General features: G+C 37.0%; 1 protein-coding gene across 1 annotated transcript; it reads left to right on the top strand.

The window, feature by feature from the left end:
* Positions 1–399: 399 nt before the first annotated feature.
* LOC109799848 (3-hydroxyisobutyryl-CoA hydrolase 1) lies at positions 400–14,744 on the top strand. Its single transcript, XM_020360485.3, has 14 exons — positions 400–556; positions 741–821; positions 1,062–1,130; positions 7,798–7,861; positions 8,620–8,699; positions 8,801–8,884; positions 9,247–9,331; positions 9,697–9,782; positions 10,289–10,410; positions 12,435–12,495; positions 12,605–12,703; positions 14,054–14,155; positions 14,240–14,281; positions 14,404–14,744. The coding sequence occupies exons 1-14, from the start codon at positions 539–541 to the stop codon at positions 14,542–14,544; spliced, it is 1,134 nt and encodes a 377-aa protein (XP_020216074.1). The 5' UTR covers positions 400–538; the 3' UTR covers positions 14,545–14,744.
* Positions 14,745–15,086: the final 342 nt, after the last annotated feature.

Genomic DNA, 15,086 nt, shown 5'->3' on the forward strand with positions numbered 1-15,086 from the left:
TAACTTTTTTTTCTCTCCATAGTAGATTATACAATAGAGGTTTTAATATATTTTTAGTTAGAAATTTATTTTAGGATTTTTAAATTTAAAAATGTTTTTAGTCTTCGTAATTTTTCAAGAATTTTGTTTTAGTCTTTTAGATCATCATTAATATATCTAAAAGTGACAAATCAAGAAAATTATACAATATTAATGTGATATTTTCACTTATAAAATATTAAATAAATTTTATACGATAATATTTAATAAATTTTTTAATAAAATTTAAATATAAAAATTAAAATAATATTTTTTAAATTATAAATATTATAAAAATTATTTTTACATTTAATAACTAAAAATAAATATATCTTAAATGCGAATGCAAGTGATTTAAAAACACATTTAAGGTTAATAACTAAATATAGATTCTAGATAGGTAGGTGAATATTAAAAACAGTGATACTTTCTAGCAAACAACCACCATATTTTGGGTTCTATTCTATCTCCAAGACCAGAGCACGGAAAACCCCAAACCAAACCAACCTTCTTTGGCGCCATGGCCGAAGCCCAACAGGTTCATCTTTTCTCTTTCTCTATAACCGCGTCGACTACAAACACTTCTTCATTCTTTCTGCATCTATAATAATAATTATTATTATCATTATTTGATACGTTTGTAAAATGATATACTTTTGATTTAGCTATTTTTTTTATACATTGATTTATTTATCTTAACTGATTTTCGTTTTGTTCGACAGCTTCTGGTGCAGCGTAAATCACATGCGAGAGTTTTGACGCTAAACAGGCCTAAGCAATTGAATGCTCTCTCTTTTTATATGGTACTTTAATTTGTTCATTGCGTCACTTTTTTTCATAAATTATTTTTACTTTGCAGCAACGTATTGTTGATTTGTTTAAAGTAAGTAATCTTAGTTGCCCATCAAAAAATCAGCGGTTCATACCTCTCTAAACTCCAAAATTTATTTTCTTCTTCTGTCTGGGAAAAGTTTGAATTCCCATTCCATTTCCAATTTTCTAACTTTGTCGGTATTTTTTTTTTGTCTTGTTAATTGTTACAGGTTTCTCGACTGCTCCAAATTTTAACTGAAGATGAGGAAAATTCTGATATTAAATTGGTTGTCGTGAAGGTAATATCCTTTTGCTGAGCACATTCAATAGATTTTTTATTATTTTTATTTATTTAATCTGTGGGAGAGGAACAATAAACTGCTATTGGAATTGAAATGACAGTGAATAAACTACAAAATTATTTCAACTTTTTTGGCAGAAGCAAATTAGACTCTGAAAAACATTAACATGTCCTTTGGTCCTCTAAGAGTTTTTAGAGCCTAAACCGTGACTTACCTGAAAGACTAATTTGTAATACTGTAGAGATTAATTTAAAATGATGCTAAAAATATTCCCCCTATATATTTTTTAGTGACTTGAGTTTGACAACCTTGTTTAAACTCTATTTGTTCTGTCTGTGGGAGCCACTAGGCATTATTCACTGTGCCAATCCAACATTGAGCATGTGGATGTGTTGCTTAGGGGAGTTTGGGCTGGTTGGCACTTGTGTAAGTTGCGTTACTTGATGTTTGGAACAGCCTGAGAGTGTGGTTTTAGAGATTTGGTTTAATTATCCAGACGTTTAAGATGACCATAGTGAAGTGAGCCATTTTCTGTATAGGACATACATATAGTAGTTTTCTTTAAGTTTTATTTATTTTGTTGAGAGTGATGGTGAATGAAGAGAACATATTTCTTGTGTATTGCAAAGCAAAAGATGTGTTTAAATACAAAGTAGTGGGCCTAGGCCCATAAGATAAAAACTATAAGATAAAAGACTATAAGATAAAATTATATCTAACACTCCCCCTCATGCTGGTGTATATAGATCATATGCACCAAGCTTGTTACAAATATAATCAATCCTAGGACCCCGTAATGATTTGGTGAAGACATCTGCCAACTGATCAGTAGAGTTAACAAACTGAGTAGTAATGTCCCCAGATAAAATCTTCTCACGAATGAAGTGACAATCTATTTCAATGTGTTTGGTCCTCTCGTGAAATACTGGATTTGAGGCAATATGCAGGGCAGCTTGGTTATCACATATGAGAGTCATCGCCAAATCTCAGTTCTTTAAGCAACTGTTTGAGCCAAATAAGCTCACACGTAGCAGAGGCCATGGCACGGTATTCTGCTTCTGCACTAGATCTTGCCACTACATTCTGCTTCTTACTTTTCCACGAAATCAAGTTATCGCCAATAAAGACACAATAACCTGAGGTGGATCTCCTGTCAGAGGGAGAGCCTGCCCAATCTGCATCTGAGTATCCCACAACTTGGGTATGATTGTTGTAGCCATATAATAAACCTTTTCCTGGAGCACCTTTGATATACTTCAGAATGCGGATGACTGCATTCCAATGTCCTGCACATGGAGAATTGAGAAATTGACTCACCACACTAACCGCAAAAGAGATGTCAGGACGTGTTACCGTGAGATAATTCAATTTCCCAACCAGTCTTCTATATCTCTCAGGATCTGAGAAAGGCTCCCCCTGACTTGGTAGAAGTTTAGCATTAGGATCCATAGGTGTATCAACGGGCTTGGAATTCATTAGCCCAGTTTCCTCTAAAATATCCAATGCATACTTTCTTTGAGATATTACAATTCCATTTGTAGACTGCGCTACCTCAATCCCCAAGAAATACCTAAGTTTACCAAGGTCTTTTGTCTGAAAGTGATGGCAAAGATGTTGTTTTATCTGAGAAATGTCATGATGATCACTACCAGTGAGAACAATATCATCAACATACACTATCAAGTAGATGCACCCAGCAGTGGAATGTCGATAAAAGACCGAATGATCAGCTTCGCTTCGAGTCATACCAAACTGTTGGACTACAGTACTGAATCTACCAAACCATGCCCTTGGAGACTGCTTAAGACCATAAAGTGATTTGCGGAGACGACATACCAAACCGGAAGGAGGTTGCTCCATATAAATTTCCTCAAGCAAATCCCCATGAAGAAAGACATTTTTAACATCCAGTTGATAGAGAGGCCAACGGCGAAGAGCAGCCATGGCTAAGAATAATCTGACAGAGGCCATCTTGGCAACAGGAGAGAAAGTGTCACTATAGTCTAATCCAAAAATTTGAGTATAACCTTTGGCGACCAAACGAGCTTTGAGTCGATCAATGGTGCCATCAGGACCAACCTTGATTGTGAAGATCCATCGACATCCAACCACAGACTTCCCAGGAGGCAGAGAAACAAGATCCCAAGTACCATTGTTCTGAAGAGCACACAGTTCATCAAGCATGGCTTGTTTCCAACCAGGGTGGGCCAAGGCATCACCTACATTTTTAGGAATAGACACAGAAGAAAGAGAAGAGAGACAAGTATATTGGGAGGGGGATAACCGGTGATAACTCAGAGTAATATAATGAGGGGAAGGATTACGAGTAGAACGATTACCTTTCCGAAGGGCAATAGGGAGGTCAGACTCAAGTGGTTGGGCCGGAGGAGACAGAGGAGGTGGCACCGAAGTAGAGTCGGGTGAGAGTCCAATGGGAAGGCTGAAGCGTTGCCGACGATGATAAACTTGAAATGGAGGCGGAGGTGGTGGGTCGGGTGACACAGCAGACACAGGAGGAGTATCAAAGACAAGAGGTAAGAGTGAAGGGGCAAGGACAGGTGTAGGAGAAGAGGAAGTAGATGAAAAGTAGAGAGAAGACTCAAGAAAGGTGACATCGGCCGAGATTAAGTAGCGACGAAGGGAGGGTGAGAAACATTTATACCCTTTTTGAGACCTAGGATACCCTAAAAAGACACATTTATGAGACCGAGCGGAGAGTTTGTCAAGACCAGGACTGTGATTATGGACAAAACACGTAGATCCAAAGACGCGAGGAGGTAGGGGGTGGAGAGGTTGAGAGGGAAATAAAATAGAGTGAGGTATTTGGTTGTTGAGGACAGAAGATGGCATTCGATTGATGAGATAACAAGCAGTGAGAAGAGCATCACCCCAAAAAGTTTGAAGAACGTGACCATGAAGTAAGAGGGTGCGAGTGGTCTCAATTAGGTGTCTATTTTTGCGCTCAGCCACCCCATTTTGTTGAGGGGTATATGCACAAGAAGTCTGATGAAGAATGCCATGGGAAGCCATGAAGGCTTTAAAGGAGTGAGAGAGGTATTCACGAGCATTATCACTACGAAAAGTACGAATAGAAACACCAAATTGAGTTTGAATTTCATTATAAAAAGATTGAAATATGGAAAATAATTCAGAACGAGATTTCATTAAAAATAACCAAGTACATCGAGAGTAATCATCAATAAAAGTGACAAAATACTGAAATCCTAAAGTGGACGGGACCCGACTCGGCCCCCAAATATCAGAATGAACTAAAGCAAAAGGAGACGATGCTCGTTTGTGAACACTCGGAGAGAAAGAACTACGACTATGTTTGCCTAACTGACACGACTCACACGACAACTGAGACAACTTAGACAGACGTGGTACAAGATGTTGAAGCTTGGCAAGGTTAGGATGACCTAATTGAGCATGGATGAGGGTAGGGGAATCCGCCACCAAACCAACAGGAGCAGAGGTGCGTAGGTGATAAAGGCCATGAGACTCACATCCGGTGCCAATCATCCGTCCCGAACTCCGGTCCTGTAAGAAAACAGAATCTTTAGTAAAAGAAATAAGGCAATCAAGAGAACGAGTAAGACGACTAAGGGATAATAAATTAAAGGGAGACTCTGGGACATAAAGGACATTGTCAATGGAGAGAGAAGGAGAAAGATGGACAGTACCAACACCATGAGATGTGGCGCGAGAACCATTAGCCATAGTGATAGAGGGTAAATAAGCAGAGGTAGAAAGAGATGAGAAAAGAGACCGATTACCAGAAATATGATCGGTAGCACCAGAATCTAGGACCCAAGGGCCAAGAGAGGTGGAGTGAGTGAGACCAACAAACGAAGGACCTGTGTGCGCAACAGAAGCAGTGGAATTGGAAGCTTGACGTTCTTCATACCATTTAAGGAAGTCATTGAAGAGAGCTGGGGGCCCAGAGCCAGAACTGTCAGAGGGGTTAGCACCAGATGCAGTCGAGACAGGAGAGGCAGTGTGGGCAACAGCACTAGCAGGGCGAGGGGGACGACCATGTAAGACATAGCAACGGTCAATTGTGTGACCCAGTTTGTGACAGTGATCACACTTGGGACGACCTTTGCCCGGTTTGCGAGAACGCTGACGATCATCACGTTGAGAAACCAAAGCAGAGGAGTCGCCAGTGGTAGCTGAAGAAGGTATGTCAGGGGAAGACTTGCAGGGCACACGCAACAGAGTGGACCAAGCCGAGTTCAAGGTAGGCACGGTCGGAGATCCCAAAATGTGATCACGAGTGGAAGAGTACTCATCAGGAAGCCCATACAGTGCCATCAACATAAAGAATGTTTGGCGTTGCTCTAGTTCCTTGGCAGGAGTGTCAGCAGGAGGCAAAAGTTCATTGAAGTCATGTAGGAGGCCATGAACTTTGCCCAAATACTCAGCCATGGAACCATCAAGGCGTCGGGGGGAGATGATATTCTGGAGATTTTGACATACACCATAGAGACGTTGAGTATCATTGGTGTATAACACTCGGGCTTGTTCCCATAAATCAACACATGTCTCATGGGCACGAAAAATTTGCTTTAAGGAGGGATGAATGGTCGACTTAAGGACACTACAAATTTGAGCGTCAATTTTCAACCAACGAGGACGATCTTTCTCATCAACAGAAGTAGCTGTCTGGGTAAGGTGAGCAACATAATCCTGTCCCTTAAGCCAAAGCTTGATATCCGAAGCCCAAGTATCATAATTGGTGCCATCTAACTTGTCAATGGAAAGAGGGACATTGACATAATTAGTGAAAATAGCAGAGTCAGGCCGAGCAGCGGAAGAGGAAGACATAGATGCTGTAACAGGAGAGAGAAACAACAACAGAAGAGAGAAAAAAAAAACGGCCCGAAAAGGAAGAGACTCGTGACAAACGATGGCCGATCACAAAACAAATCACAGATCGGGGTAGAGGGGGTCTGGGCGAGTCCGGCGCCGGTGGTCGCTGCCGGAAAGGTGGCCGGACGCGCCGCCACGCGCGGCGGCCGGCGTGGAGGAGAGAGAAAAATGCGCGAGGAGGAGATCGGCGCGTGAGGGCGCGTGCGATCTCCGTTCGCCGCGCGACCGGTGGCGGGTGAGTCGCCGGAGCAGGGCGACCTGGGTGGGTTGGTCGCCGGCCGGAAAGTCGACGGCGGCGGCGGTGGACAGCGGCGGCAGTGACGAAGAAAACCCTAAAAAAAAGGAAAAAATTGTCGGAATGAGACACGACAGGGTGGGTAGCCGGAAAACGGAATGAGACACGTTTTCCGGGCACCGATGAACAGTGGGTCCACCAGGAGGTCAAGGATTAGGCTCTAGATACCATGTTGAGAGTGATGGTGAATGAAGAGAACATATTCCTTGTGTATTGCAAAGCAAAAGATGTGTTTAAATACAAAGTAGTGGGCCTAGGCCCATAAGATAAAAACTATAAGATAAAAGACTATAAGATAAAATTATATCTAACATATTTATTTATTTTTTTTTGGGGGGGGGGAGGGGGTATTTTTCTGATGCCAGGAGCCAAATTTGGGGACTGAAATGTGGAGGTAGGAGTTGATACTTGATGTTGAGGGTTCATCCTCCATTTGAAGCAGACTGTTACTCCAGATTTTGACCAATAAACTGGTAGTCATAAAAATCACTTTTTTCCCTTGTTTTGGCAAAAGATAATTTCAATAATTAAAGGAGTACACTTAGGAGGAGGATAAGGTAGCCTCTGTAGTAATTTTTAAAATAACAAACATTTATACAGAAAATCTCTTCAATTTTACTGTACTACAGAAAAGTTCCTTGAAAGACACTATAAAGAGGGCATAAAAAAATCTACTGCCCCAAAGAACATTCAGGGTCTATATCTTTCCTTTAAAAAACCTATCATTTAACTCAACTACGAACCCCAGCTACATGATTCTTTAAAAATATTTTCATCAGATTAATAATTTAAAATATGATAATTATAGTAAGCTATATTAAACTTGTGTGCAAATTTTTGGAAATCATTCAATGCAGTGCAAGGGCAAAAGCTTATGCTTTGGTTGCAGATATAACTTGATGATGTATTCATTTGTTTTTCCCTGTTGGAATATTCCATTTGATCTTCTATGCAAATTTAGTTTACTTTTATTATGAGAATTTAAATTATTAATCTGAAGAAGATATTTATGAAGAATCATGAGGCTAGTTGTGTTGATGCTAAAGGCTAGAATTTTTAAAGGGAAGCCTTTAACCATCAACCTTCTTTGGGTAGTACATGTTTTTTGTCTTTTCAGGTGTTTTTTCCAGAATATTTTTGCATAGACATGCAATAATATTGGCAAGTTATTCTGTGCAAATGTTGCATTTTTATTTTTAATGACTACCTATCTGTTGGTGAAAATCTGGAGTAATATTTTGTTGGGAAAAGTTATGAAAAGTGAATTCTGACTAAATTATTTTCCAGGCAGAATAAAAAGTGGCTACCATGTAAGAATGTGGGTATTTGTTCCTTAATGATAATACTTTTCCAGGCCTTCCATTTTTCCAATTATCTCAATTTTAGTTCTTGTTGGATTGGATGAAAAAGTAACATGTGTAAATGTATGCATTTCTTACTTTAATAATTATTGAGAGGTCAGGTCACTGATAGAACAAAATTGTAATTTCATACCAGGGAAATGGAAGGGCATTTTGTGCTGGTGGTGATGTTGCAGCTGTTGCTCGTGATTCAAGTAAAAGTATGTTTTCTTTTTGTTACTTAATGGATCACATGATTTAAAAATAATATTCATTGAACTTCTGTGAATGCTGTCTTTTTTCCTAGGCTTTTATAATATCATTTCATGTTACATTCTTGTATTGATTTTATCTTATCTTATTTTTATTAATTTTATTTTGCAACTTAGTGAGCTGTTGTTATAGTACAATGTAGATGATGTAATTTCTTTTTTTAGATTTCTCTGTTATTAGGAATTAAGATTAGTAGCTACCAAACAGGCAAAATATCTATATATATTATATTGGAAAAGGACAGTATTCAGAATTATCATCAATAATATTCATTTTTTTGCTCCAAGTCTTTTCAGAACCTTAGATGCATTTTTGGTTCATCAATTAAACCCATTCACAAAATTCAAACAAAACGATTTCCTGTCATTTGTCATAAGGAATTTCAGAAACTTAAGCTGTTGGGTGAAAGCACATAAATGATTTTCCTGTTGTTTTCCCAAGTGTAAAATTGGTGGTGTCTCTGTTTTTCCTTTTAATAGATTTAGTTGCCTCTCCTTATGCTACTCTCGTGTACATTGTATTTGATGATTTCTACAATCTTAATTTGAGAGCGAAGCTATTTTGATATGAAATATTGTTCTGCTTTGAAATTCCTTATATCAACATGCCAAGCTAGTACGAGAGTTCAATAACATCAAATGCATGAATTTTCAAATGAATTTAATTTTAATGAAAAATTAATAGTTTTTATTTTCTATGAAAATAGGTGACTGGAGGTTTGGTGCAAAATTTTTCCATACCGAATATAAATTGAATTACTTGATGGCAACATATAGTAAGCCCCAGGTAACTCTTTCTTATTTACATTTTGTTTTTTCTGCTTTGTTTTGCACTCATGATTCTGACATACATGCCTTTTTTCTTACCTTTTTTGCAAACATTTGAAGATTTCAATTCTTAATGGAATTGTCATGGGAGGTGGTGCTGGTGCATCTGTACATGGAAGATTTCGTGTTGTTACAGAAAATACGGTACATTTTTGTTGAGAATGTTATTATGTAAATGTAGTTTAGAGGAGCAAAGATAATTTATTTCATAATCATTCAGATTTACAAAGATTGAGAATTATAGGTAGAGTTGGATACAGAGACTTTTTAACCAATCTAATTATAATTCCAATTTAAATTAAAATATAGACAAGACTGGAAAAATATAACCGAAAAGATAAGGATACGATCAGTAAAATATCCTAACAACTTTGATACGATCAGTAAAATATCCTAACAACTTTGATTATACACCCCCCCCCCCCCCCCAAGATGGTGCATAGATGTCCAAAATGATCTAAATTTTCTGTTTGTACTTCATGACCTACATGTTCTAGTGTTTTCAGGTCTTTGCAATGCCAGAAACTGCTTTGGGTTTGTTTCCCGATGTAGGTGCCTCATATTTCTTGTCTAGACTACCCGGATTTTTTGGTATGCATTTTATATCTATAAAGTTAATTAGTCCTTATTGGTTTCCTTTGTATTAAGGTTACTTTATTTCCCGATCTTTTAATTGTTCTTGTCAATTGTGATGTCTCCTGCATACTTTTCATGTGTTACTGTTTTGTTAGTGTATTAACAAACACATACAGAGATAGAAAGAGGGGGTGGGGAGGGAAGAGGGGATGGATTCTTGAATTTTCATGATTGTTTATCTTTTTGCCTTGTTGGATTTGGATTGTAATATTGATGATATTGTTTTGTTTGAACACTTCTTATTATAATATCAACAACTTTTCAGGATTCTCAAACACACCTTTCGTCCTTTTCTCATTTCTTTGGAAAACAAATTGCAGGAGAATATGTTGGTCTTACAGGTGCTAGGTTGGATGGTGCAGAAATGCTTGCTTGTGGTCTTGCAACACATTTTGTTCCTTCATCGGTAGGCTACCTACTACTATGATTGTGGGTTCTTTCGAATTTGGTAATTACATGCCTAAACTTAGTCATAAAAAACGTGCACGCAGAAAGATTTAGTGCAGTTTTGAAACATAATGGTCAACCAATTGTAGTCAGGCCTGGGGGTTGTAAGTATGTCACAAAAATATCTATGGTTAAATGTTAGGAAGTCATAGATGCTTTTCAAATGCACCTCAGAGTTGGTATAACATTTTATTACCTAGAGACGCTTTTCATAAGATTTTTATCCAACCTAGCTACTTGGAAGATTTATTTATTTTAAGAATAAAAAAAGATGACAAAAGCTGATCTTAATTTAAACTTCTTGATTTCAATCGGTTATGTTGGGTATTCTTTTTGGAAAGTTATTATGATTTTATAATGCATATTAATTCTCTCTTACACATTTTGTGATTATATAATGCATAATAATTTTTTCTTACTATTGTGATGTTTCAACTCTGGTTTTTATAATCATACATTGCGCAGAAATTGTCTTTATTGGAAGAAGCATTATGCAAAGTGGAAACTAGTGATCCAAATGCAGTGTCTGCAATTATCAATAAGTACTCAGAGCAACCTTTTCTTAAAGAGGACAGTGTTTATCACAGGTTGGTTCTCGATATGTAACAAATAAATACAACATATTATATACACAAACAAGAATCGAATCCTTCAATAGATACACAAATAATTTAGCATACACACAAAACTGCAGCAACAACAAAAGCAATTTCCCACTTGGTGTCTTGTGGAATACTAATGTAACTGAGTGGTTATAACCCTCATCTATTTCTGTATATAAGATCGCAGCCTAACTTGTATCAGTCAAGTAATTTCAGTTTTCAGTACATTTAAGAATTCTCTTGCGCTTTTCTATCTGTCTTTCACTATAAATTTCTACTATGGTATCAGAACATCTACCTGGTTGCTCACTTCTTTTGTCTCAAAGCAAGCCCATGTGAGATCTCCTTGCTATATAGCCGATATGATGAATGTCACTGGCATCTCCTCTCCCACGACAGGTGGCTGCAAACCCTCAAAATATGGTTCTGATTATGCCCCAGACCTGACTCTGTATTGGTTCCTTGCAGTTTGCAACCTCTAAAAAAGTGAATTTGTACCTAACTCAACATCACATAACTGACTTGAAGGGTGATGGTTGTCTAACACTTATATAAACAATACTTTGTCTATATCAATGGTCGATGTAAAATCTCCAACACTTTTCACATACCGATGGCTGAACACGTGAAGATTATAGGACTGGACATTTACCCAACAACAATTGCTATGATACACTCTGATATTATCTTAGTAAGCAGAGTTGGGCTTAATCCAACCTCACAAAACCAGATTTAAAGTGATGATTACCCTCCCACTTATATACATTGCTTTGACCCTATTACTAGTTGATGTGAGATATTCAACACAACCATAACCAGACCTGAAATTAGTCACTGTTAACAAAGTCCATCAGTTCATGTCGCAGCCTATTGAGTCTCATTGGAAATCAGTCAAGTGCATCCTGCACAATCTCAAAGGGTCTATTTCTTATGGCTTATGAAGCAGACACTGTTCAGAAATACCCACAAACTACTGAAACAAAACTATCACCCAAAGAAGAATACACACACAAAGCAGTGATGACAGCACAGAAATAGTGAGCAGTGAATATCTCTAACTCCTAGGGGTTGGAGGTCCTGAGCCTAATCACTACCAAAATTCTTTTCTAACGTCTTTTTTCGGCATCTACTCATGTAATCATTGCTTTCCCCTGCAACAACTTTCCACTCATAACAGAATCCTCTCCTGCATTACTGCCATGTGTCCCCCTCTTCTAGTGTTGGTCTCAGCTGCCTGTCAGCTATGCCTGGTCAGGTTGTGCCAGGTAGTACAGCTAATACTAGTTTATCTGTTACAGTTAGATATGTTAGTGTTAGTTAAGACAGTTACAACTGTCACGGGGTATCCTTATGTAACTGAGTGATAACGACCCTCCTCTCTCTCTATATAAGGCAGCTGTCTAACTTGGTTCTGTTGAGTAGTTTAGTTTTCAGTTTCAGAACATTTGAGAAACCCATATTCTCTGCTTATACCCATTATAGATTTCAATAGTACATGCAAATCACCGATTGACACAGGGAAGGAATTGGATCAGTTGCTGGACTTCAGCCTAAAGAAGCCCATAGTTTGGAGAGTTTATTCTAGAAGAAAGAAAGTGGGAACACAGATTGACGCAGGGCAGGAAGTCGTTCAGTTGCTGGAGTTCAGCCCAAAGAAGCCCATATTTTGGAGAGTTTATTCTAGTAGAAAGAAAGAAAGTGGGACCAAGGGAGAATTAGTTAGTGACGTGGCATGAATACTGGAATTCTGTTAGAATCAGTATGGGACTAAGAAAGATAGTAAGAGGTGGTAGGACAATAGTATAAGGCAATTAGGAGAATCTCTCTGGAGGAGCTATATGCCCTGGTTTGCTGTTTACCCTTGTCAGTAGGAGCTGTATCAGCTCCGTTGTCTATTTCAATAATACAATCAGACCTGAAGTGTTTTGGGGTTCTATTAGTTTTGAGCATGCAAGCTTTGTCTTGTACATTTCTCATTTATCTCTGCTTCTTGTGGTGTCTCATTGCAGAATGGCTGTGATCAACAAATGCTTCTCTAGAAAATCAATTGAGGAAATATTATCTTCTCTTGTAAGTTGGGCTGAGTTATGCTATTGAAAATATCTAATTATTAACCTTCAGCATGATAAAGGATGAACTTTTGCCATTTAGCAACCTGAATTTTATCTTGCTGTTTTAGGAGATGGAGGCTACAAGTAAGGCCGACAGTTGGATTTCTGCAACTATTCAAACCTTAAAGAAAGCATCTCCGACAAGCCTTAAAGTCTTTCTTAGATTGGTATGTGTCCAGAATGTATTAAAAGTTATGTTTTATGTATATTCTAAAGTTCACTTCTCTTTTATATCTTCAACTGTTCAAGTATATTTGTAGCATTTTTCTATTTTGAATATGTAAAGGAATGAATTGATCAAGAGAAAGAGAAGATAATAATAAAGAGTTAAGAGGATAAGAATTCCTCAAAAAATGAAGAGAAGAAAAAGGCTTTACACCCAAAAAGAACAAACCAAACATGAAGCCAGGCTTCCCAATCCCTCAACATATATATAAACGACTTTCCTTTAAAAATATTGTTAGTAGATCGTATCCCAAGAAATTGCTCATCCAGTTAAGTTGATATCAAATCACCAAAGTGTTAAAATATATTGAGCATTCCACAATTCTGGGTCCTTTACTTCTACCAAAACCTGTAGCTAATCAACAAAAACTGTTCCAAGGATCTAGGGAGCATCTTCATACCTTGCATTTAGACTTCTTTCTATTTCAGGATAGAAGAGAAGTTTCTTAATGAACTTACCTTGCATACTAAGGGAGAAAGATAAAGAATTAAAGATTTTTTCTTTCAAAGAATCAATAATATAACAAAATTATGAAAAAGAAAAAGAATGTCTAAAGTAGTATTGCCTTTATTGAAATAGTATTGACTACAGTTCCCAATAATGATGCTTAAAACTTGTGTTAGAGGAAAATACCCAAGACAAGTGTACGGGCCGTACAAGTAATAAAGTTATTAATACAAATATTGTTCTTGCGAGGATTGTTAGCAATTCCCGATTTTTGTAACTTGTTACTATTTGTTACTCCTTATATTCCAAACCCACTTCCCCCCATTGCATGAAGTAGGCTGGTTGTTGGAAACATTTTTGTTATTATGGACACATGTGAAATGGATGAGTATATTGTTAGGATCCAAGAATTGAAATGAGAAAGAAAAAGAAGGATTTTATTTCTTGATTGCAATAGAACAAAGAATAGGAGAGGTAACTCTCCTCAGAGAATTTCTCCTTTCACAAAGAGCTAATACTTGATTTACAAATGAAAAGATACGAATGCACCCTTCTATCCTTCTTCCCCTTTTCATATCTAATTAAGCCCTCTAATTAACTAAATAACTCATTAATGTTCTAACTATCCTGACTAACCCCCCTTTCCCTGTAGTCCTAACAGACATATTCAACCTATGACCTTTTGTTTATATCTGTCCTATAGAGATAACAAATATTTGTATTGTAATTTTTCTTTTCTAGCGATTTGAACTTGCTTATCTTCTCATTTTTATCGTCGTCATCATCAGACTGACAATCATTATTGTAATTATAACAACTTTTCAATTTCGTTTGGCATTTTCAGATTAGAGAAGGAAGGCTCCTAGGTGTTGGTCCGTGCCTTGTTTGTGAATATAGGATTGTTTGTCATATTCTAAAAGGACACTACAGCAAGGATTTCTTTGAGGTTATCTGATGAATTCTTATACACGGTTATCTTTTAGATTATTTTTCTTCCATGCCTTGTGCTTAATGTTATGCTTTACTGCAGGGTTGTAGGGCTATATTGATAGATAAAGATAGGAACCCAAAGGTGGGTAGCCCCATTGATCATTGATGTTATATCGTTTCCCATTTTACCATGAACATTCCTACACTTAAATTAGTATTATTGAAATTGTTTTTTGGTTCTCATGGTGTTGATGTCTTTTTCAGTGGGAACCTTCCAAACTGGAGCTTCTTAGTGATAGTGATGTTGATCGATACTTCTCTAAGCTTGATGATAAAGATTGGGAAGATTTTGAGCTTCCTAAAAGGTTCAACAATCTGCCTACATATGCTATTTCAAAGTTGTAACGCATCAACAATCTCATCTTTTCAGGCCAAAAGTATAGAAGACAAGTATCACACTATTCAATGGATTTTGAATGTTTCAATATGGCAGTATGGATAGCCAGCGTTATGATTGATAAGATTTTAAAATTAGTGAATTCTACAAATCTAAAAACAATAAATAGTAAGATTAAGAAATGGTACGAGATTTCCAACTTGTGTTACCGCCAATGCATTTGTAGACGGTGTAGTTTTACAATTTGCATGACATTTTGATATTTTATCCTTTAGGTTTAGTTTAATTTTAATACACTTCTGCTGTGAAGGTTTTTACATTATCAAATTAGAAATCACTACATGATTTTTAAAATAATTATTACAAAGTTAATTTTCAATTATATAACAATCCATGATTGAATTACTCTATAAATAACCATTATACTGTGAATACATTTCAACTAAATTATTAAGAAAATTATAGTTTTAATCTTCAATATCGTTCAACGAGGATTAGACCAAAGGATTAAAAAAGTTGCAAATGATGTGGGGAACCATGCATTTGAGTG

This window comes from Cajanus cajan, chromosome 3 (genome assembly GCF_000230855.2).
Source record: "Cajanus cajan strain Asha chromosome 3, NIPB_CcT2T_4, whole genome shotgun sequence".
Lineage (NCBI taxonomy): Eukaryota > Viridiplantae > Streptophyta > Magnoliopsida > Fabales > Fabaceae > Cajanus > Cajanus cajan.